Genomic DNA, 22,797 nt, shown 5'->3' with positions numbered 1-22,797 from the left:
AGAACAAGCCGCCTATGTGAGATGATTGGCTTTGAAAGCTGGGGTGAGCGTTGTGGCATGTAAAAGCAAAGCACAAGGCCTGGACCATGTAGAGCAAGGTCCATAAGGACAGCACCCCCTCTACATGGACCGAACAACTTGCATAAGCACTTTCACGACTAGGTTACCCCATTCTTGGCAAGGGACCAGAGTTCGAACTTCTGATCTCTGATCTCTGATCTCTGATCTCCTAAAATCTTAAAAATCCGACCACCTGGTAATTACACCAGGCGGCTAGCCTGGAGTACATACTGACGCACATCACTGAAAATGGCAAGCAGAAGAAGGGCAAAATCGATGATCCTGCGCCTCGGAGGGGCCGGGGAAGTGCCGGAACGCTAAAGTTCGTCTGATCTCGAATGGTTCGTGCCTAGGAAACCTTTCCCTCGAGTCATGCTGCAGGCGCCGTAGCGTGCTATCTGCAGCAAAGGTCTAGGCACAGCGGGATTACCCATCAGAGGCCGGTCGCATGCATGTATCTGATTTCGGTCCTAAACTGGGTCGTCATGGTGGGTTGGGGATACATACTTTAGGGAATAAGGGGGCTCGGCATATTCCACACTCTCCAGCCGCACTCTATCGCACTTGAGGCGGCGCTGAGCGACGGTTCGAGCGCAGCCGTTCATTTATATGGAAAATGAGCCAGGGACTGGCATCCGTGAATCATTTGCCTGGGAACCTGTGACCAACGGAGAACGTGGGGAACAAAGGTGGAGACGAGGGCGAGGGCGGGAAACGGAGAAAAGTGACAGCTCTGATCCAGAAAGTCCGGGTTGCAACCAGACCCACTTGCTGTGGGCTTAGCGAACTCCCAGCACGGGATGGACCTCCTTGGGATAGAGGAGATCGAGCTCTGGTCCCGATTGCTATGCAGAGACGCGGGGCTCTCTCGCGCTAGTTGGAGAACGTGCCAAATTAATTAGGGCTTTGGCCCTATCAGCGCGATTGTTTTGCCCTGTGACTCGCTCGAGAGTACCGACGCTCAACGTCTGTGTGTTCGTTTAGTCGATTCCAGATGTCTCTTTGTCTTCTGATTGGAAGACTGACAGCTATCTATCCCGGTCAGCGGGATTGTGGCGTCCCAACACTCTGGTATCCCTCGAGCCATCGTCTTGCTTGAGCGCCGTTTATGACTTTCGGGACCGCTGATTCGCTTGCCTGAAGGGGACAGATCGGGAGGCAATCTGGATAAAATAAGCCTACGCGCCTGTGACAGCTTGGTGATGATGCAACAATGGGATAATCAATCGGACAGCTTAGGGAATACGTTGTCATTCGTATATTGCCCGCCTAGCTACGGGTTTTCGTATAGGTAAGCGTCATTCGCCTATACTTGTCGCCTCAAGGTCCATTGCCACCCACTAGTCGTTCTGGAGAGCCTCCTCGCATGTCTCATCATGACACTCCCGTCATCCTTGCTTGATTCTATCACCTCTAGTGTGAGTTTAATTAGCAGGACCTCTTCACAGGAGGATCGACTCCGGACAAACTCAATCGCTATCCCTTGATGGTTCCTGAATAACTACGGCACATTCTCCTGAACATCAATACAAGCGATCGAGAGCCGGCCGATGATCATGTTGCAGCATGGGGTTTCACGATGTATCCAAATCGGAGCGCGGACGTGAGAATTTCGATCCGATGCATGCAGGTTCTCTGGAAAAATCTGTTCCTGCGTCGCTTGCAAGTCCCAAGTATGCTCGAGCGTAACTTTCTGGTGTCCAAGTGTCAAATTCCCATCTGGGTAATACTCGCATTTCTTCCTATTTTCCAGGATAGTTTAGAAGCTTGAATATTGTAAAGAATCACATTCCCCGATGGATCTCCGGGACATTTGGTCGCAGAGGGCTCCCGTGTTTTGGGCTATCCATGCACGGAGAACGCTGGTAACGATGAGGTCCATTGGTGATTATTGATGCAAGGGCACGGCGACACTGCTCCAAAGTCTTTCCCCGTGTTGATCCGATTGTCAAGAACCCAGTGACAAATCAAGGACCGTAGATGTTCGCTGCGTATCTGCTTCTCGTGGCTCCATCGCAGGGCCGTGATTCGCCGATCTCATTAATTGTGGCGAAGAGGTTCGTCTGTGCATCTATGTGACAGATACTCATCAATCCCCTTCCTCCACTCTCGATCGTAGTTCAGGGTTTATTCCCAAATAGGTCTGGCGGCAGGCCTAGAGTCCACCCGGGAGCTCAATCTATGTTCCCCGTCTGGTGCCCCACGCCAGCGGCGACCTGCACTCTGCATTGTGCTTTTCTGTATGTAATCCGGCTTCTGTGGAGTCTATTGATGATCGGCGCTGAACCTTCCTTGACCCCCCCCCCTCTGGGCCGGGGAGGGACGAGGCCCTAGGGCATGAATTCCCGGGCGTGGTACATGGACCTGCAAACGTACCCCAGTGATGACTTCCCCTCCTCCATCCCATCGACATATAAACATGCACCCAGCCCGGTAGCCCTGGGTAGCAATTGTCTCATTCATTGTCTTCACCTCGTGTGGATTTCGATCCCTTCGCCTTCTTTGTCTATACGTCTCATCTGTTTATTCCACCACGTTTCTTGTGCACATACAACATTACCAACCAAGCACCCCACGACTCATTCAACTTATCGCTACCGAACTTCATCCTCCTGTGAATACCTACGCTTTCCAGAGAGCCATACGACAGAGTTCTGCCCCTTGAAGTTTTTTGCAGTACATAGCTTTTGGATATTGATTCGGAGATAATCCGTGTCACTTACGCCCCCCCCCTTGCACATACGAACTATACGATACCAAGCAACACCCTTTTTGACGATATACAATGATGTATGAGGATATGGCTTCCATGACTGATGACGTTCAGCGACGCTGCTCGCTTCCGTGAGTATTCCTAATCTAATGGACTCGGGACTTGCATCTAACATGGTCTACTCAGCTCGTTGAGATCAACCACCGCCGGTACTATGACCGGCTCTGATGTGGGTGACGACCGCCGTCTGCCCCCTCTTCCTCGGATTGACCCATTGCCCCGTGGGCCTTTCAATCCATTCCACATCAAGGACTCATTTGCCCCTACAACTCCTGGTGCTCAGGAACCAATCCAATTTAAGTCCCCTTGGACTGGTAGCGAGCACATCACTGCTCCACCTTCTCCTGCCAATTCTGCTGAGAGTTCTTGGCAAGAGACTTTTGCCGCCCAAAAGGCAGCTTCGGACGATTGGCCTTCTAATCTCTCCCAAGGCGAGATTATGGGTCTCATTGCCCCGGAACAAATCAACCGTAAGGCACCTCTGCAACAGCTCTGTGGGCGCAAGCGTAAGAGCAGCAATACCTCTCCCGACCCAGATGACCAGAGGGAGAAGCATCGTATTGCCGAGGGCAACCGCCGTAAGAACCTGAGCCAGCTCCACCGTGAGCTTGACAGCCGAATTCACGATTTCTTTCTTGAACGTGCCGGCTGGAATCGATCCAAGAGTCTTCCCCAGTCCAAGGAGCACATTGTCCAGGGTGCTATCTACTTGATTGACTTCATGCTTTTCATCATTGTCAACCTCATTCGACAGGAACAAATTTCTCCGCAGCTTTCGGAGCGGTTACAGCCTCAGTTCCGTGTGATGCAGCTGCAGCAGCAAATTCAAGCCCTTCAGCAGCAAGAGCAAGCTCAGCAACAGCAAATACGTGCCCTGAAGGCAGAGAACGAGGCCCTCGCTGACCGCAACCGGGCCTTGGAGTCCCACCTAAAGTCCTTCGACACGATGTTCCGATCACCGAAGGCAGAGAACACTAGCCCTCGCCTCATCGGGGAGGTTCCAGCGCATAAGCGCCAAAAGAGGGCACTGCCTGGCCTCCGTGTCCTTTGTGACGAGATTGGAGCCTATAATGCCTCGGAGCCACCATTCCACCATGACCCCCTCCCAAGTGCCACATCCCAAACCTTCAGCACCTCATACCTTACGACCACTCCTCCTGTCACAGGGCCTTCATCGCCGGCTTTCCCTCCATCCCACGCCTCATCTTTCCACTTCCCCTCATCACGCCGCCACTCTCTTCTGACCTCTCCATGAAGATCTTTATATCATGATACACGCCGACATAGACTATGACGCTCTGACGAATCCTCCCTTTTTAGCTCTTCTCGAGCTGCCGCTTCCCCCTTGCAGATGGCAGTGCTCTTTTCTCCTGCATCTAGTTGGCCTTTTCAAGTTTCCTCAAACCCTCCGCTGTCTCCCTGCTACATTGTTCTCGTTCGAGCATGTCTGCATTGTAACACTAGTTGGCTTCCTCCATTCGGAGACACGAGGTCACCAAGCTGCTTGGTGTGGCTGAATTTCCTATGTCTTTCTTTTTCTTTGGTTCGATACTCCTATCTTCTCGTTGATCCGTTTTGATCCCTTGCTTTTGAAGGATTTTTTTTTCCCTTTTCCCCAAAAAATACTGGGTGGAGTACTTCTTTTTCCTTTTCATTTCTTTTGTCCATAGTTCATTGGCGCTGTTCGATAATGGGTATATTCGATGCACAGAACACGGTCGGATGCATGTTTCTGACTTTTCGCCTTTCCAATAATCAAACCTATTCTACTACCAAATTAACGTGCTTAGAACTGATCAATTGCCCCAAGCCCTTTCTGGTACTAGTATAAGCTTTGGCTGTGTTCATGACCCTTCAGTATGTGTCCACGGTCTATTCCTGGAGAGGTCCTTATCTATTGAACCTAGTATTTCACAACGCACAATTTTTTTTTCGCAAAAAGGTCTTCCGTATCCCACCCCCTCCGAATTATTGAAGCTTATTCTTTCAAGTTGACTTTCACAGCTACGATGACTGTGTTCACCAACCATGAGAAAGTGGGACCTTCGGGATGTATGGCTCATCCAAATATTTAACGTCATCATCAGTCAACAACCCGTCTTTGAGTCCCATGACAGCGCTGACAGCCTCATCCACTCTCTCAATACTTGAAAGGCCCAAAACTGGATAAAACCCTTTCTTCAAACACCACGCGATTCCAATCTGTGCCATGCTGACGCCCTTCGCCTTGGCCAACTCTTCCACTCGGCCAATGATAGCAATGTCCTCATTTGTGATAGGTCCGATCATCATCGCAGTCAACGCGTCCTCCTTCTGGCGCGTGGTCGGTTGCTCCATGGAGACTTTGTATGGCCGAGCAAGGAGGCCACGGGCTAGAGGCGACCAGGGAATAATTCCGATCCCGGCATCTCGACAGTAGGGGTGCATTTCACGTTCCTCCTCACGATGAAGAAGCGAGTAGTAGTCCTGCATGCTGATCATCTTGTGCCACCCGTTTCTCTCGGCGATGTTATTGAGAGCCTGGAATTCCCACGCGTACATCTAACGACTCGAGTTAGCATTTATACCTCGTTGTGTCTATCCAAGGGAGTAAAAGTCTTACCGAGCTCGCTCCAATGTATCGGGCTTTTCCGCTGTCCACCACGTCGTTCAGTGCCTTCATGATCTCTTCTCTGGGAGCGTCGCGGTCAAGTCGATGAATTTGCAGCACATCGATATAGGTCCCGAGTCTTTCGACACTCGCGTCCACAGCTTCAAAGATGTGCTTGCGAGAAAGGCCGACTCTGTTCACCATGATACCGTCATTGTTAGCCATGCGGGCCAGCTTTTCCATGTCAGAGAGTCCTTCCATTTCTTCCGGTCGCGGGCAACCGCCAAAGCACTTGGACAGAATGACGACTCTCTCCCGAGGGATCTTGTACTTGCGAAGCGCAGCGCCAATCACCCGCTCCGAGTTGCCTAGGGAATAGACATCTGCCTATGGAGATACGGATTAGCAGCGATTCTGGCTTGACTGTTTCAACACGAGAAGACGATCATCGTACCGTGTCCCATGTGTTGAGACCTTTGTCATAGGCATGCTTAAGGACAGGAAGTGCCTGTTCCTCAGGCAGTGTCCAAGTGTCGCCTCCTGTGCCTCCTTCGCCGAAGGACATGGCACCTAGGATGACTTTGGAGATCTTAAGCCCGGACTGTCCAAGCCTAAATCAACTTCCAAATTAGAAAATCTAATGAATAAAACCCGGATGAATTGGCTTCAAGAATTCAACCTACCGTGTATACTCCATCGAGCTTTTGTTTGCAGTGATGCTTGCTACCATGGAAGACATTGTGGTACTGAGAGATGAGAACCTTGATAAGTTTGCAGACTGTGTTTTGTGGAACCGTTGAATGAAGGAGAAGAAAGAACGTTCCTTAAATAGTTACCCCTTCGAAAATATGTCTTCGTGAACCAGATGGCTGAGTTGAGTGCTGAGTTGACCATCTTGATGGGGTGGGGCTATTGAAAGCCTCCCATTGGCCATGAACGATGCTCAACTCAGCACTCAACTCAGCCATGCTGAACAAAGCAACCTTGGATGATCAAAATGGTCATTTCAACTTCGAACTCGAATGGACCAGGAGGCACCGGGCCCGAGTCCGGATGCTCAAATTTCCCACCAAGCCGTCCGGAAGTGGATCGCCGCGATTTAATGCCACCACGTCTGTTGAAAAAGGAAAACCGTTCTCACCTCCTCCTCCTACTACTACTACTACTACTACTACTTGTTCAAAACTACGACGAAGCCTCCCAGCTTCAAATGCTTCAGGGTGTACCTGATACAGAGGCCTCGTCGTCGCCATCACAGAAGGATCCTCAGCAGGGGGTTCCGTTTCTTTCGATATCTTCACACATCTCCTTTCTATCAATCATAGGCATGGAAACGCATCCAGCCATGAATGGTAAGGCGATCTTATTTGGATGCTAATTGGGCATAGTTGGGCCTTGGTGGATTTGAATTGAGAAGATTGAGAAATGGCTTGCTTTTTCTTCGCTGATATCTTCATAAATTGGAGATATAGCTCCCTCGTTAAAAATATATCTTGAAATTCAACACTCGCCGGCGCGATGTTAATCCGGAAGGCTGTAACGTTAGTGAAGAACGGCATAGTCCATTCTGGCGAATGCCCGTGATAGAATGGTGGCAGCTTTGCGCTTCACGTTGAGGGAGCAGGATCCTGCCTGGTATCATAGGTTATCTCTGGTATGTCTCCAAGAGTGGCAGATTTGGACGTTGAGCGCGAAGAGTAGCAAGGCCAGCCTGAGTATATCTATTACGGCTATGTCACTAGGCTTGATTCCCGCTCTTAAGTGGGCATCTTCTTCGTCAAGGTTCTCAATGGCTGCCAGTGTTGGTAGCACGACCGGAGATATTGAACTGACTGATGCCTTGGCCAGCAGTGCCAGCGCCATTGGTGGGGTTGGTTCATGGCTTTGCTGATGCAATGCGGTTCTCCAATGCCTTGACTTGCTGTTTTTGCTTTTCTCCTACTGTTCCGCGGTTGTCAGGTTTGGTCGCTTAATATGGCAGCCTGAAGGTTCCATACGGACTATATTTTTGTTTTTTGAGCCGGCAGGTTCCGTTGCTTCCGGCGCTCCGAAAACTCTTTCGTGGGACGCGATGGATTACCCATGTCTTAAATCGACATGGACGTTTACTAGGAGGTTATGAATAGAGCACTACGAGTATATTAATCGATTAGAAGCCAAGACCAGATGCAAATGGACGACTCGGAACAGTCAGCCATTGAATCATCATTTGCTGGGCATTGACTCCTGCTTACGTGGCCCGAACTTCTCCACCAGGCTGGCTAGTTCACAGGTGCAAGCTGATCTTGAGAGATTCACCCCTTGAAATGGCTTCAACCTCTATTCAGTCGCAATGAATCATGGTACAACACCTAGAGCCGAGTACCATAACTTGTCATTCAAGTGAATTGTGTCTCGGTCAATATGCTTATATATGGTAAGATGACGATTGGATTTGTGGGGGCTCCGGGTCAACTATAAACACTGACAACCCCAAGTATACAAAACCAGTTTGGCAAAGCCGGTGCCTGCATATTAGATGCTAAGCCTCATCTCGTAACATCTGAGATTCTTGTTGATCTCTCGGTCAAATCCGATTTTGTCTCGGTCGATCGTTCAGGGTCCAGACTGGAAAGGGGAATTGTGCGGTAGCGCGTTGCCAATTTTAGATTACGGTTACTTGGCTTCTTCTTAGGCCGTTTCTTGCAAGGTGTTCTAATAGGTTTTGGCTTGACCCAAATGATAGCGTTTTCTTCTCGACATGCCTAGGCCAATCCTCGTAGCACAGGTTACTTGCAGACGTAGTCATCAGGGGCTAACGCCACAACCGGAATCCTAGTGCATCAAGGACACGCAATAAGGCAACACCTTCAAGTTAAGGAGTGGAGCAGAGGGTAACTTTAGGACGAAATGGGAGAAAGAAAAGCTAAACGGAATCCATCTTAGTCCTGCGTAGTGAAAAAGGGAAAACCGAGTGACCGGCCCCCCCCCCCCAAAAAGCCCGCAGGCTGAGGCTGTCTCACTGACCTTGACCCCGTTCCCGCTTGGCAATTTCCCCGGCGATCCGTCCTCAGCCATTTCCCTCCTCCCTATCACTCTCCACTTCAATCTTGCTCATCACCCCTTCGCTGACCTTTGTGGCCCTCTGCGCGTCCTCTGAGGCCTCACTCGTTCGGTCAGGGGTAATCGACGGGCGCCGCGACCGATACGCCCCGAGATCGCCGCCGTTTCTTCGCCAGGCTCCAGAGAAAAAAAGTCCAGACTCTCCTTTCGCTCGTTCCCTCTACCCACATCCGCCATGTTGTTACCCAAGGGCGGAGTTAACTGGAAGTCCGCCAGGTCCAGGTTACCTCCCTGGAGGGCTGTCCTGGTTCTCTTGACGCGAACTCGTTTCTTGGTCTCCGTGGCCGTGACGGGCCTGATCATTCTCCTGTGGCGTGGCGTGAGCAAGTCCGCGTCGGAGATGCAAAAGTATGCGGCCCATCCATCTTTATTCAGCAACATGAGATTGCTGGCTTTGCATGGGATTGTGAGCTAACCGATCGGACTAGTTTCTACTGCTATGGCTCCTCGAAATCTCCGATGGAGATGTCGATCAACGAGATGGTCGAATGGAACGGCTACGCCCAGACCCCCGTCCTCTTTAACCATCATGAACCCTACGAAGTCAACAGCACAACTATCACCGATGTCGATCTTAACCCTATCTCCTCCACTACCCAGGCTGTTGCCAATCGGGAGCGCGTGCTCATCCTGACTCCTCTGCGCGACGCCGCCCCCTACCTCGAGAAATACTTCGACCTGCTCTACAAGCTCAGCTATCCTCACGAGCTGATCGACCTTGCCTTCTTGGTCGGTGACACCAAAGATGACACGCTGGCCAATCTTGCCTCCGAACTCGATCGCATCCAAAACCATGCCGATGAGAAAGTCCGGTTCCGCAGCGCAACCGTCATTCGCAAGGATTTCGGAGCTGATATCGAGATGAGCGTGGAGGAACGCCATGGGTTTGCGGCCCAAGGCCCCCGTCGCAAGGCGATTGGCCGTGCCCGCAACTACCTGCTCTATTCTGCTCTCAAGCCCGATCACTCTTGGGTTTACTGGCGCGATGTGGATATTGTGGATTGCCCAGAGCGCATTCTGGAGGATTTCATGGCCCATGACAAGGATATTCTGGTGCCAAGTAAGTTTCCCCTGCCCGTATCCTACACGATGCACCTCTTAACACCCTGCAGACATCTGGTTCCATCGCTACCAGGATGGCCGTGATATCGAAGGCCGATGTATGTTTACCCCCTCCCTAAATTACCGATCTTCTCCCTGCTAACCGTCGCAAAGTCGATTACAACTCGTGGATTGACTCGGATAAGGCCAGACGCCTCCGCCAGACCCTGGACCCCGATACCGTTCTTGCAGAAGGCTATAAGGAGTACGATACGGGCCGAACATACATGGTTAGCATGGGCGACTGGCGCAACAACAAGGACGACGAAATTGAGCTTGATGGTATTGGCGGTGTCAACATTCTCGTGAAGGCTGACGTCCACCGTTCAGGTATGCGAGCTCATTTTTTCGCGAAATATGATCTCCAACTCTAATCATCACATATAGGTATCAACTTCCCCGCTTATGCATTCGAGAATCAGGCCGAGACCGAGGGCTTCGCCAAGATGGCCAAGCGCGCCGGCTACCAGGTCATTGGCCTGCCCAACTACGTGGTGTGGCATATTGACACTGACGAGAAGCCTGGTAACCTCGGAAATCGCAAGGCATACTAGGCGACGCCTTTTGTATGATAAGCTCAGCTGGCTGGCCCTTGTTTCAAAGTTGACCTTTGGCTTCGGCCGGCCACAACTGCCCTCCATTTTGCCAATTCCTTTTGACCGTCCGGGACTCTACGACTATTCTCGTGCCCGGACGCGATGTTTCCCATACCCAAACCTATTGTGGTTCCACTTTTCGCTTCTTTTTGTTCCTCTTGGAGGGATTTTCGTGACGGCAGCCTAATGATTTCCATAATCCACTATCTTCGTGCCGCGTTCTCGGGAGTGTGTGGGACTGTATTTGTTACCTTGGCGCTCGGGGAAAACGTTGTTCGGCAGGATTCGCAGGTCTATAGAGTTCGCCAGTTCTCAGACCTCCATAGTTTGATTTGTGCTCATTTACCTAGTGGACATCCCTTGAATGGGGAAACGTCATGTGGTGGATGTTGTCCTGTCTTCCCCTCCCGTGCCACCATCCATGTAGGGGCCGAGAGCCGGCCCTTCTTTGTCATGTGTTGTTTCTTTTGCGTACCAGTCCAGGCTTTGTGATTGCAGAGTCTTTTTCCATCTTCCTTGTTCAATCCCCTGTGTCTCGTCGAGGCGCAGGTAGCATGGGTGGTTTTCCAGACGTCTTGCGTGGACTCGTGCCTGTTTTCATTGATATTCGGCGGAAATACGACGAGACGCCTTGGCTACCCGATCGGTGTTCGTGTATATAATAAATTGTACGGCCTTGGAGTCTAAGAAGTGAAATTGGCATGGTTGGTACAAACCCGCACTGCTGCTAGGATTCTTAGTAGATTCCAACTCAGGCTTTATTTTCTCGGCCTACGCTTTGACATCACGATCCCGCTGACCGCGGGAGCTCCCGAGTTTGATAAAATGCTACATCCTCCCACGTATTATGTACGAAAGTTACGGTCTCCATCCATTCTGTATAATAATGGAGTAGGTTTCCCTGCTCATTTCATTTCTATGAACCTAAGGATATCGAATACACTGCATTTGTAATCTGACTCCACGCCCTGCATCCTCTCACAGCGGCTGACGAATAGCAGACTTGTACTAAACCCCATTCCCATTAGCATCCATGACAAAACCCCGTTGAAGCCTCAGCTGAGCCTCCAAGGCAGGTGGTAAAAGAGATAAAAATACCGGGTAAACTTGGGCCTTCTCAAGGTCCCACACGCCCTCGCGAGCATAGATATCCTTCTCCAAAAGCGCACGAACGGCGGCCTCGTCCTCGGCCACAACCATCATCATGCTGCCCTTGAAGACAGGCGCCTCCCCCTCAGCGGGGTGAGACTCGAGCAAGGCTCCTGCGGACCATTTGTTAGAAACACGACCCATACCTCTGTTCCGGAGGAGAAGTAGATTTTCGCAGATTCCACGACGGGCATGGTTATACAGGCGCATACGACAGGGAACACATACCGCCCGCAACAATTGAACCGGCAGCGGTCAGGGCCTTTGCATTCTCAAGGTGGGAGCTGGCGAGTCAAGTTAGCTTGCAGACTCGGATCTTTTGTACGCAGTGTGCGAGAAAGTGTACGTGTGTGAGAGGAAAACAGTGGGCCGACTCACGGGCGAACCTCGAGACGCTTGGCCTGAGCGCCGGGCTTATCGGGCAGGATGCACACGAACTCCTTCATAGCAGGCGCAGAAGACATTTTGCGTGAGGATAGAAGATGAGGAGAGAGAGGATTCCGAGAGACCCGCGGGAATAGAGTGGATGCGGGGAGCAATTGTGGCCGAGCGTGGGTGGATGCGGGGGCGCGTGCTGCGTAGAAGAGACGGGCGAGAGGAATCTGCATTCTCGGTGAGCTTAAGGGATGTTTCTGGGGGTTTGGAATTGGAAGGTTCGAGCCAATGGACTTTCCGTATTAGTCTGGGGGTTTCCCTCATGGCCCTCCCGACGCTTCGGCATTTTCTCCGGGCTGGAGTATGTGCGCGGAGACGTATCACGGATCTACGTGGGATTATTTCTCAAGAGGCTGCGAAATTTGTAAATCGCCGATGGGATGGTGCCGTCTCAGACATGCTGCTAGATTACTCTAAGTCGCTTCTTGAACTATGCGAAAGGGCCGAATTTACAGTCTAGCTGGCATAGCTTTGAAATGCGGCTAGAGGCGGCCAGGATACGAAATGCGTTAAGACGCTGTATACAAGATCCAGCGATTACTAGTCATAGAAACCTCTTCTAGGGTTGGCATATTCAGGTTGCTAAGACAAGAGCTATGAGTGAGATCTATCCTACAGGCGTAGAAGCAAAGTGGGGAGGTTCTTCTGGACGCAGTAGTTGGAAGGCTGCCAAAGGCGGCAGTCGCAATTCTGCCAACCACTTATCGATTTGTCGTCGACGCGACGACTTTCCCCGCAACAACTCCGACAACACGACACCTACGACAAGTTCTTCGGAGCCGCATCAATCACGCCATGGCGTCAGACCCCGCGCAGCCGAAAGGCTTGCGGACGGCTCTGTACCCTCACTTGCTCGAGCACGACAACTCGGAACCTGGAGTTATCTCTCGCGCCCCGGTTATCTTCAAACAAGACGACCCTAACGCGCAACCTGACGAGCACACTACGAAGCCGAAGCAAGGTAAGTTCGGTAGGTGGACAGTCTACATGAACCTCCGCTATTCCCTCCCAGCCCCAAATAAACTTCATTCAAGCTCATTTTCTCTCTTGATAGTTCCCGCATTTCCATTCCAATTCACGAATGCCAAGAGACCGCAGCAGAAATCCAAGGCGAAGAAGCCTACTTTGCCCAAGGCTCCACAGCAACCGACCATAGGTCCATTGCCAGGCACTAATCCTGCACCAAAGAGGACATTTAGCGAGTGGACTTCGAAGGAAGAGGATGACCTCTACGCGTATAATACGAGCGAGAAGCACCAGCGCGGCGGCAGGAAGCAGCGGCGCAAGAAGAACAGAGAGAGAAGGAGAATAGGGAACCTGAGTATACACCTCAGAACCCCGATAAGATCTACGACCCTACTCGTTTCACCGATCCCAGACAGCACAAGCGCAGCGAGGAGAAAATTCGCGAGATCCACGACTGGAAGGATCATCTCCATGCGCATCAAATGGGAAGTCCCGAGAGCGAGGACTTGGACATGCCGGATTCGGCTCAACCGAAGAACCGTGAGTTGATGCTTGCCCTTTCAAGCTAACAAAGTTCGAAACTAATGTATTTTCTTAGCTCAATTCGCGCCCCCTATGAGCTTCGCGCCACCACCTAACCTCAATGATCCAGCTCCACCGACTCACACTGACGATGCATCTGGAGAAGATGCCTTCGCTCGTCGCGCGCAAATGAGCCAAGGTCCCGCGGAACAGCCTGATAGGCCTATCTCCCCCTTCCCGATGCCGCCAAGACATACTCGGCTACCATCTCTCGCTCCCCGGTCCGTTACTCTCCACCCAAGGAGGTTGAAGCCGAGTCTGAAGAGCCCATCGTCGAGGAAGCGGAAGCTGCTGGTGATGCCGCGGAGGGCGATGCTCCGCAGTCCAGCCGCCCAGGCCAGAAGGGCTTTGCAGAGCGTCTGCTCACAAAGTATGGCTGGACCAAGGGATCTGGACTCGGTGCTTCGGGTGAGGGCATTAAAACCCCTCTGCAGGTCAAGACGGTCAAGCAGAAGAAGCGACCAGACTCTGAAGGTGGGGGCTTCGCTACTCGTGCTGGCCAGGGGAAGATCATCGGTGGCCAGAAGGGCGAGGAGAAGACTGGCAAGTTCGGCCGGACTAGCGAGGTCATTATCGTGAAGGGCATGCTGGATGGCATGGACGTAGAGGCTGAGCTGGTCAAGGAGGGCGGAGGCCTGATGCAGGAGATTGGGGACGAATGCACGAAAGAGGTATGTGTTCCGTTACTGACATCTGAAGGCTCGCTTGCTGATGATTTACTCAGTTCGGGGATGTGGAGCGTGTTTTCGTGGCCAGTCAGGTCGAGGGCTCAGTCCCTGTATTTGTCCATTTCCGAAGCAGCTTGTCTGCTTTGCGGGTATGTCCTTCTTCCCACTCTCTTACAACGGCTACTAATGGTCTACAGGCTGTCAATGCTCTGGACGGTCATACTTTTCTGAACAGCAAGGGAGCTGTCTCGGCTCGTTTCTACGAGCTGGAGAAGTTCGAGCAGGGTATCTACTCTGACTGAGCTACGACATCGGGTGAGAATATATGACTTATTACCTCGGCCACATCTGAGAGCCCGGGGACTAACAATCCTTCTCTTTAAGTGCGAGAGTATAGATGGGGCTTTCCATCTGGAAACAACTTGGCGTTTCGGTTTTTTGTTCTCATCCCCGGTGGATTTTTCTTTGATACCAAGTTAGCATGCACTCGAAGTGTCGGATGATATTCTCGTTCCAGGTTCCTCATGTTTTCATCATCCTAAGTTGATCATATCCTAAACCAAGTCCAACTCAAGAATTTCAGCCTGGAGTGTCTATCAAATTTGAGATGCCAGCTCTCTCTCTTCAGGTGAGTTCCGTTCCCTTCCCTCTAGTCTTCCGATATCTTTTTAAATGTTTTCCAGGTTGCACGGCTACCGGAGGTTTTATGTTTCTTCTGGGAAATCGTCTTGATAAGTTTCGTGGATTCTGAAGAAATGCGTAGAGTATACTTGTTCTACGATTGGATCTTTGGTGTACTCTCAACACTACATTACCTGATGAAATTTGAAAACGGACTTTGATTATTCGGGACTAGACATGGTACGTAGATTAATCTGCTAGATCCCGCCCCCGGAAGCAAAAGAAAAACAATAAACACAAAAAGAAATCGAAGGAACAAACACCCCGCTTGTACAAGCTTCCCTCTCCCTTTGAGTTTTGGCAACACCCTCTGAGGAAGATCTCAAAGGGTGGCCTCAGCATCAAAGAAAAGGGTTGACTCTGCATCAAAGAACTCGTCAGAATCAAAATCAACAACATCTTCCTGGGTATTAAACTCACAATCTAACGCAGACTCCTCAACCGCAGGCTTGCCTGCACACTTGGGCTCTAGCACAGCCAATTTGTCACCGCAGGTTTCGGAATCAGTGCTAATTGACGAAGTCGCATTGACAACAGGAGAGGAAGATAACCCACGCCTTGGTACTCGCACATTACTCTTCAGTTCAGCCCAGTCAAAATCCAGCGGAGGCCCATCTGGCTTGACGATTGTTGCCCACATAGGACACATCGGGCCATCTTCGATGTCAAACTTAGGGGTGTGATGAGGCCAGGTGCTGCGGTGGAAAGTAGGGGTAAACAGCGCGGTTTGACAAGGTTGAGCGGGTTTGGTTGAGCTGGCCTGCGTGAGCATGCTGGGCGGCGAGGCCATGCTGGTTGGAGCTAACTTGTCCACCGGAGGCACGTCCAATGTTGGCATTGCGGCGGCTGGGAATGGGACGGCGGATTGGTGATAGCCGGTTTGAGATAGACCGGGGGCCTGTCGGGGCTTGCAGGTTTGGGGCTGGCAAGTTTGGGGGGATATTGTTGGCCTGCAGCAGCTTGCCAGCTCGGAACAGATGGCCATGCTTGAGTGGGGCCCCAGGGTTGATTGTACTGTTGGCTGGGGACGGACCAGACTGAAGAAGACCAAATTGGGTTGAAGTGCTGACCGGCGGATTGCCAGGTGGGATTGTATGATTGCCCTGGGGTGACTGGGTGCCAGAATGGGTTGGGTTGCTGGCCTGGCAAAGTGTCATGGGCTGGGGCATGGTATTGACCTGGGGTGAATTCACGGGTTGGGTCGAGCTGCTTGCCAGCACGCGCTGCAGATTGTCCATTTGGCGTGACTGGCTGGAGTGGGGTGGACTGCCGGGTTGGATCGAGCTGCTGGGATGGCACATCCTCTGCAGTTGGATTGCGTTGCTGCTCTTGCGTGACCTCTGAAGTTTGGGTAAGCTGCTTGCCTGGTATGAATACCCGCGTGGGATCAAGCTTCTTACCAGCAGGCTTTGAAGACGGGCCGACGTGCGTTTCTTGTGATACTTGCGCGGCGTGCGGTGTTGGGGTGAACGGTGCTTGCGTGGAGGATGTGGGCATGGAGTGGTGAGCAGGAGTCTGTGGTTGATTAAAAGTGTCCCAGTAGTTTGGCGGCTGCCACCCTCCCTGTGGGTTGTAACAGGGAAAGTGGTAATTGTGAAGTGGGAATCTTACTCTAGATAAACAAAGCCAAAGGTCAGCAGTCGTATACTCGAGAGGGGGGCTTCTCTGGATAAGGGAACACGTACGTTGGTTCTGGTCGCTGGCTTGGCCTTAGGGGAGATCGCCGCATGGATTGCTGAGGATCAGTAATCCCATGGGCTCCATTCCTACGAAGGCACAGGCTACAATCGCCAGCCAACGAGACCTCTGTATTCTCGCCTGGTTGGCACTCACACTCAACGCCAGTTCTCAGCGCTTGCCAACATTCTTCCTTGTCCATCGCAGGAGGATCATAGTGACCGCAACTAGGGTGGAACCAGGAAATGCCTTTGCACATAGTGAATATCACGAATGTAACAGAGACAAGGTTTGATCTGATTTGATGGGATTGATGGAAGGATCAAATGCTTGAAAGTTGTCTGCGATGTTGAGCTGTTGATACGTGATATGTGCGTGAAGCGTGTTGTTGTTGGTGCAAAGTTGGTAGAGGAAGAAGAAAGCCTTTGTTTATTACTAGAAACCCACTTCAGCTTTTCTGCCACCTCTTTCTGTAGAACGAACACGAGTGTGTTGACCGTGTCCGTAACAGTAAAGCGGTTAATTGACATGTTGCTCTACAGAGTACTCGAAGCTTCCCTTTGTATGCCAGAAAATGTCTCTAATCGAATCTATACTTCTTGATATTTAAAAGAGCATAATTTTCACAGACCTTACCTGACAAAGACTATTCCAAGTAGATGTCCTGATCGTCGTGATGTTGTTTGGCAGATCTTTTTTTATAGATCAGGCAAACTGGTTACGTAATCCAGTTTAGCGGGGCGGAAATGGCCATGGAAGAACTGAGGCGCAACGGCAGCTTCGTTTTTAATCTCCGGTTGCCTCCTCTTCTCTTCCTTCCTCCTTCTCTGTCGCGTGGCTTTCCATTTAATCGGCAGCTTATAGCCTCCTGATACCCAGGAGTTTCCCATACCTCACCAGTACCATCAAACCAGCAACATGTCACTCTGCTTAAACCGCCTGCAAGAGGAACGGTATGAATTGCATATTGCAATCTCGTGGCGCCAGTTGATCGTGCTGACATCTCTCGTCCTACAGCAAGCAGTGGCGCCGCGATCATCCCTTTGGGTTTGTCGCCAAGCCTAAACGCAGCGAGGACGGCTCTCTGGATCTGAAGAACTGGCAATGCGCCATCCCAGGAAAGAAGGATACACTCTGGGAAGGAGGCTCGTTCCGATTGGATGTCATCTTCCCTGACGGTAATCTATATCAACACCTGCATTTTATTCTGGATACTGATATGCGATCCTCATACTTCCAGAGTACCCTACCAAGCCACCAAAGTGTATGTACCTGCGTTATTGATTCCCTGGGATAACCACCACCCATTGTCGGCCAAGGATATCCCTAACATATTTTCCCCCTCCAGGCAAGTTCACGCCACCGCTGTTTCACCCGAATGTCTATCCCTCGGGCACCGTCTGCCTCTCGATCCTGAACGAGGAAGAAGCCTGGCGCCCTGCGATTACCATTCGACAGATCCTCCTCGGTATCCAGGATCTTTTGAATGACCCCAACCCCGAGTCGCCTGCACAGGCCGACGCATACAACCTGTTCAAGAAGGACAAGCAGGCCTACGAACGCCGTGTGCGCCAAGTGGTCAAAGAGAACCCTCCCATGTAAGGAGGGACATGCGGCACGACTTACGACATGGGATTTTTCTTCATGATTTTATTTGTATTTGATCACTTTTTTTTCTTCCAAGGTGGTCTCGAGAGACGAATAGATCTTGCGTGCATGACCTCTTGGTAGAGAGCATATTAGCGACCGCGGCGTGGCGTTCAACCAAATGGAAGGCGTTATCTGAAGTGAAAAAAAAACCCAAAGCCATGTAGGCCTAACCCTTGTAATATTCATATGAGCTATAACATCATTCTAATACGAGTGATCAGAGAGAAAGCTTTCCTTCATTCCTTAGCTGGTTCCTTAGTGGAGGATTAGCGCTTATGCAGCTGGTTATCTTATCGGTGAGTCAAAGAGCCGACATCGCCCCTCGTTCCGCCAGCGAAAAAAATCACCCGGAGGCCCCCTCCACATCTTGTCGCGCTTAGTCAATTCCCTCTTTCCTCCTCCTCCATATCTTGTCCTCAATTCCACTCTTCCAATTGAGTGCTCGCTGCCCATCATGTGTGGAATTTTTGCGTGTCACCAGTACGTGCTCTACCTTGAAGGATTCCCCCACTATACAATGCCCCGCGGCTTGCGCTGGTTGACCCCATACTAACTGAATCCCAGTCACCCCGATGTGCAGAAGTTCAAGCCCACGGCTTTGCGCATGGCCAAGGCGTAAGTGAAAACCTCTATATCTTTGCGATTGTTTACCATTGGAAGATGAATTGGCGCTGACCGGCGTGCCTTTTTTTTTTCTTTCGATAGTGTGCGTCACCGTGGTCCCGATTGGAGTGAGTCACCAAGAGTCGCAATGCGAATAGAGCAACCGTTCCATGGCAAGGGAAATTGACACATGTTTCTTACAACAGGCGGAAACTTCTGCGCTCAGAGCACTAGTAGGTCAATTAAGTGGGATCAATGCTGGCAACTTCAGCTAACAATGTGTTTTTAGTCCTCGCTCACGAGCGTTTGAGTATTGTCGGTGTCGGTATGTCGCCTACGGAGCATGAGAGAATAGGACGTCAAACACACAAGTGCTTACAATCTGTCTTTAGACACCGGTGCCCAGCCCCTCGTCAACGAAGATGAGACCCTCGCCCTCGCCGTCAACGGTGAGATCTACAACCACCGCATCCTGCGGAAAAACTTGAAGACCAACTACAACTTCAAGACACACTCTGACTGTGAAGTCATCATCCCCTTAGTATGTGACATGAATGGAGTCGCACAAAATCGTTGCTTACACGAATCTTAGTATATGGAGCACGGCCTCGACGCACCTAAGCACCTGGATGGTATGTTCTCCTGGGTTCTCTGGGACAAGAAGCAGGACCGTGTGATTGCAGCTCGTGACCCCATTGGTGTCACTAGCTTTTACCTTGGTCGCTCCTCGTCTACTCCCGGTGCTGTCTTTTTCGCTTCTGAGCTGAAGTGCTTGCACCCCGTCTGCGACGACATCATTGCCTTCCCTCCGGGTCATGTCTATGACTCCAAGACCGATAAACTGTCTCGCTACTTCGAGCCCACCTGGTGGGATCCTACCAACGTTCCCTCAACCCCAGTCGACTACAAGGTTCTCCGCGGTATGCTGGAGAAGTCTGTCCGCAAGCGTCTGATGGCGGAGGTGCCCTACGGTGTGCTGCTGTCTGGTGGTCTTGATTCATCTCTGGTTGCCGCTATTGCGCAGCGTGAGACACTGCGCATGCAGGAGGCCACCCGTGCTGCTATGAAGGCCAACGCCATCTCCAACGATCTTGTCGGTATTGATGATGAGAACGAGCTGTCCACCGTCACCACTTTCCAGCAGCTGCACTCCTTCTCCATCGGTCTGCCCGGTGCTCCCGATACCGCTGCCGCTTTGGAGGTTGCTAAGTTCTTGGGCACCAAGCATCACGCTTTCACCTTCACCATTGAGGATGGTCTCAATGCCCTCTCCGATGTGATCTATCACCTTGAGACCTACGATGTGACCACCATCCGTGCGTCCACCCCTATGTACCTGCTGTCGCGTAAGATCAAGGCTATGGGCGTCAAGATGGTTCTGAGTGGTGAAGGTAGTGACGAAATCTTCGGTGGCTACCTCTACTTCCACGCTGCCCCCAACCGTGAGGAGTTCCACAAGGAGACCGTCCGTCGGGTCAAGAACCTGCATCTGGCAGACTGCTTGCGTGCCAACAAGTCGACCTCCGCCTGGGGTCTGGAGGCTCGTGTGCCTTTCCTTGACAAGCAGTTCCTCGAGACTGCTATGGGTGTCGACCCTAAAGAGAAGATGATCACCAAAGAGCGGATCGAGAAATATATCCTGCGCAAGGCCTTCGACACCAGCGACGAGCCTGATGTCGAGCCCTACCTGCCTGAGAAGATTCTGTGGCGCCAGAAGGAGCAGTTCAGTGACGGTGTCGGCTACAGCTGGATTGATGGCCTGAAGGATCACGCCGCGCAGCACGTCACTGATGAGATGATGAAAAACCCCAAGCCTGAATGGGGCAACGATATCCCCGACACTAAGGAAGCGTATGTTTTATCTGATGTTCTCTACTGGTTGCGATTGATACTGATTCTGTCTAGCTACTTGTACCGCACAATGTTCGACGAGCACTTCCCCCCATACTGTGCAGGAACTGTTGAGCGTTGGACCCCCACATGGTCCAAGGAGACCGATCCCAGTGGCCGGTGAGTCATTTCGACGCGTTCTTGCGTGCCTCTATTCCAGGTTGTGTTCCATTACTAACGAAGCATAGATCAATTTCCTACCACCAGCAGAAGTACCAGCACGTCGAGTAAAAAGAAGCAGCCCCAGGACGGTTTTGATTCTCAAAAAAAGAGCTTATTGCAACTGCGTGGGTAGATTAACTAGAGGACTTGTATATACTGGAACGGGCATTTTCAACCGAGGTTAAGGTTAGAGGATAAAGGCTTCTCCGTGGTCCGTTTCCGTATAATGGTGATCTTCATGTACCGTACACCTCCCGTATTCCATATAGTCAACGTACTTTAATGACGCGGGCGCTAGTGATTTAGCAGCACGAACGAACAGCCAAACGCACGGCGGGCCTGAATTTCGAGGCCATTACATAATCACATCACGGCGGGCTTTCCCGGTAACCCGGCTACAGCCAATCACGTCAGGCCCCGCGGCCCGTGGTTCCCCCTTCCCAGTTTCCCCCAACATCACCAACGCAATCCTCCTTCCCTCCTCACCTCTCCCATCTCCATCCAATCCTCTTCACAATGTCTGCCCCTGCTGCTTTCTCCGATGTCGCCAAGGCGGCCAACGACGTATGAAGAAGCTGGTTTTCCTGCTTGAGCTCATTGAAGCTAACAAGATCACAGCTCCTGAACAAGGACTTCTACCACGCCAGCCCGGGTTTGTCCAACTGCCAATTCGCGAAAGGAGATTCATATTGACCTGTTCTCAGCCAACCTTGAGGTTAAGTCCAAGGCCCCCAACGGTGTCACCTTCACCGTCAAGGGCAAGTCCTCCCACGAGGGTACTATCGCTGGCCAGGTGAGTGTTTTTTTTCCACCTCGGGATCGAGGGTTCGTTCCGAAACACGACTGAGACGAGCTCTCATCCCGCAAAACCACACCATTACCGCAGCAGCAGCTGATGATCCTTGCGCACAGCTCGAGGCCAAATACGTCGATGCCCCTACCGGTAAAGCTCTCCCCAAGCGCAAACCTTGCAAGCCTCTTAAACCACCCGATTATGACATTGGCGCGCGCGAGGGACGCCCGATGGCGTTTTTCTTCATGTCATCGGGCCAGCTTGCGTCACGCCAATTGACCTTCTTCTTGCTCTCCAACATCTCGAATCATTCAATAAAGCTAATATTCCGTCCGCGCCCAGGTCTTACCCTCACCCAGGCTTGGACTACCGCCAACGCGCTCGACACCAAGCTTGAGCTGGACAACAACATTGCCAAGGGCCTCAAGGCTGAGATCCTCACCCAGTACCTGCCCGCCAAGCAGTCCAAGGGTGCCAAGCTCAACCTGCACTTCAAGCAGCCCAACCTGCACGCCCGTGCCTTCTTCGACTTGTTGAACGGCCCTACCGCCAACCTCGACGCTGTGCTCGGCCACGAGGGTTTCCTCGTCGGTGCTGAGGGTGGCTACGACGTCAACAAGGCTGCCATCACCAAGTACTCCGCCGCCGTCGGATACAGCGTTCCTCAGTACTCTGCTGCCATCACTGCCAGCAACAACCTGTCTGTCTTCTCTGCCAGCTACTACCACCGTGTCAACGCTCAGGTCGAGGCCGGTGCTAAGGCTTCCTGGGACTCCACCTCCGGTAACACCGTCGGCCTCGAGGTCGCCAGCAAGTACCGTCTGGACCCCTCTTCCTTCGCTAAGGTGCGTTTTACCTGAATTTGTCCGTCGAATATACCTGGAAACTGACCAATTTTTTTTCCACCTCAACAGGCCAAGATTAACGACCGTGGTATCGCTGCTCTTGCCTACAATGTCCTGCTCCGCCCCGGTGTCACTCTCGGCCTGGGTGCCTCTTTCGATACCCAGAACCTGAACCAGGCTGCCCACAAGGTTGGTGCCAGCTTCACCTTCGAGGCTTAAGCGCCTCGTTCGTGAGCTGTAACTAGCCAGGGGTATGAGACAATGCCCAATCAAGTGTTTAAATGTTTTGTTGTTTGATGTAATCGTGGCCTTATCGGTGGATTTGTGAAAGAACGAAGCTTTTATCTACTAATGGTTGGTTGTCTTTCCCTTCTAAAGATTAACTGTGCATCGTAGTCCTGTGCTCGATACACACTGTACATCAAATTCAGTTCCCTTTGTCTGATGGAATTATCTCGGAAACCTCTAGACCGA

General features: G+C 51.6%; 11 protein-coding genes across 11 annotated transcripts; 7 read left to right on the top strand and 4 right to left on the bottom strand.

Annotated features, from left to right (window-relative positions):
* Positions 1–2,845: 2,845 nt before the first annotated feature.
* Positions 2,846–4,088, top strand: N7468_003174 (putative HLH DNA binding domain protein; the record flags this gene model as incomplete). The annotated part of the gene is made up of 2 exons (XM_058472471.1): positions 2,846–2,904; positions 2,960–4,088. 2 exons carry the CDS (start codon positions 2,846–2,848, stop codon positions 4,086–4,088), a joined length of 1,188 nt encoding a protein of 395 aa, XP_058331474.1.
* A 764-nt stretch (positions 4,089–4,852) lies between these two features.
* On the bottom strand, positions 4,853–6,162 carry N7468_003173 (aldo/keto reductase; the record flags this gene model as incomplete). The annotated part of the gene is made up of 4 exons (XM_058472470.1): positions 4,853–5,374; positions 5,436–5,810; positions 5,878–6,034; positions 6,107–6,162. The coding sequence occupies 4 exons, from the start codon at positions 6,160–6,162 to the stop codon at positions 4,853–4,855; spliced, it is 1,110 nt and encodes a 369-aa protein (XP_058331473.1).
* A 200-nt stretch (positions 6,163–6,362) lies between these two features.
* On the top strand, positions 6,363–6,653 carry N7468_003172 (uncharacterized protein; the record flags this gene model as incomplete). The annotated part of the gene is made up of 1 exon (XM_058472469.1): positions 6,363–6,653. One exon carries the CDS (start codon positions 6,363–6,365, stop codon positions 6,651–6,653), a length of 291 nt encoding a protein of 96 aa, XP_058331472.1.
* A 2,047-nt stretch (positions 6,654–8,700) lies between these two features.
* On the top strand, positions 8,701–10,180 carry N7468_003171 (ANP1/MMN9/VAN1 family protein; the record flags this gene model as incomplete). Its single annotated transcript, XM_058472468.1, has 5 exons — positions 8,701–8,873; positions 8,954–9,585; positions 9,638–9,685; positions 9,741–9,956; positions 10,014–10,180. 5 exons carry the CDS (start codon positions 8,701–8,703, stop codon positions 10,178–10,180), a joined length of 1,236 nt encoding a protein of 411 aa, XP_058331471.1.
* A 1,050-nt stretch (positions 10,181–11,230) lies between these two features.
* On the bottom strand, positions 11,231–11,835 carry N7468_003170 (uncharacterized protein; the record flags this gene model as incomplete). Its single annotated transcript, XM_058472467.1, has 3 exons — positions 11,231–11,484; positions 11,600–11,655; positions 11,750–11,835. 3 exons carry the CDS (start codon positions 11,833–11,835, stop codon positions 11,231–11,233), a joined length of 396 nt encoding a protein of 131 aa, XP_058331470.1.
* Positions 11,836–12,601: 766 nt separating this feature from the next.
* Positions 12,602–14,324, top strand: N7468_003169 (uncharacterized protein; the record flags this gene model as incomplete). Its single annotated transcript, XM_058472466.1, has 7 exons — positions 12,602–12,767; positions 12,861–12,962; positions 13,061–13,312; positions 13,371–13,468; positions 13,516–14,025; positions 14,079–14,171; positions 14,220–14,324. 7 exons carry the CDS (start codon positions 12,602–12,604, stop codon positions 14,322–14,324), a joined length of 1,326 nt encoding a protein of 441 aa, XP_058331469.1.
* Positions 14,325–15,025: 701 nt separating this feature from the next.
* On the bottom strand, positions 15,026–15,493 carry N7468_003168 (uncharacterized protein; the record flags this gene model as incomplete). Its single annotated transcript, XM_058472465.1, has 1 exon — positions 15,026–15,493. The coding sequence occupies one exon, from the start codon at positions 15,491–15,493 to the stop codon at positions 15,026–15,028; it is 468 nt and encodes a 155-aa protein (XP_058331468.1).
* An 11-nt stretch (positions 15,494–15,504) lies between these two features.
* On the bottom strand, positions 15,505–16,200 carry N7468_003167 (uncharacterized protein; the record flags this gene model as incomplete). The annotated part of the gene is made up of 1 exon (XM_058472464.1): positions 15,505–16,200. One exon carries the CDS (start codon positions 16,198–16,200, stop codon positions 15,505–15,507), a length of 696 nt encoding a protein of 231 aa, XP_058331467.1.
* A 1,098-nt stretch (positions 16,201–17,298) lies between these two features.
* N7468_003166 (E2 SUMO-conjugating protein UBC9) lies at positions 17,299–17,982 on the top strand (the record flags this gene model as incomplete). The annotated part of the gene is made up of 3 exons (XM_058472463.1): positions 17,299–17,333; positions 17,398–17,644; positions 17,734–17,982. 3 exons carry the CDS (start codon positions 17,299–17,301, stop codon positions 17,980–17,982), a joined length of 531 nt encoding a protein of 176 aa, XP_058331466.1.
* A 502-nt stretch (positions 17,983–18,484) lies between these two features.
* On the top strand, positions 18,485–20,754 carry N7468_003165 (asparagine synthetase B; the record flags this gene model as incomplete). Its single annotated transcript, XM_058472462.1, has 9 exons — positions 18,485–18,510; positions 18,595–18,645; positions 18,736–18,761; positions 18,840–18,866; positions 18,923–18,958; positions 19,026–19,174; positions 19,226–20,484; positions 20,539–20,643; positions 20,712–20,754. The coding sequence occupies 9 exons, from the start codon at positions 18,485–18,487 to the stop codon at positions 20,752–20,754; spliced, it is 1,722 nt and encodes a 573-aa protein (XP_058331465.1).
* A 447-nt stretch (positions 20,755–21,201) lies between these two features.
* N7468_003164 (porin) lies at positions 21,202–22,542 on the top strand (the record flags this gene model as incomplete). The annotated part of the gene is made up of 5 exons (XM_058472461.1): positions 21,202–21,249; positions 21,304–21,337; positions 21,390–21,478; positions 21,598–22,323; positions 22,393–22,542. The coding sequence occupies 5 exons, from the start codon at positions 21,202–21,204 to the stop codon at positions 22,540–22,542; spliced, it is 1,047 nt and encodes a 348-aa protein (XP_058331464.1).
* Between the last annotated feature and the right edge of the window lie 255 nt (positions 22,543–22,797).

This window comes from Penicillium chermesinum (genome assembly GCF_028974085.1).
Source record: "Penicillium chermesinum strain IBT 19713 chromosome Unknown utg000003l:1.0-5111272.0:1.0-5115320.0, whole genome shotgun sequence".
Classification (NCBI taxonomy): Eukaryota; Fungi; Ascomycota; class Eurotiomycetes; order Eurotiales; family Aspergillaceae; genus Penicillium; species Penicillium chermesinum.
This window is presented reverse-complemented; position numbering and strand designations above follow the sequence as displayed.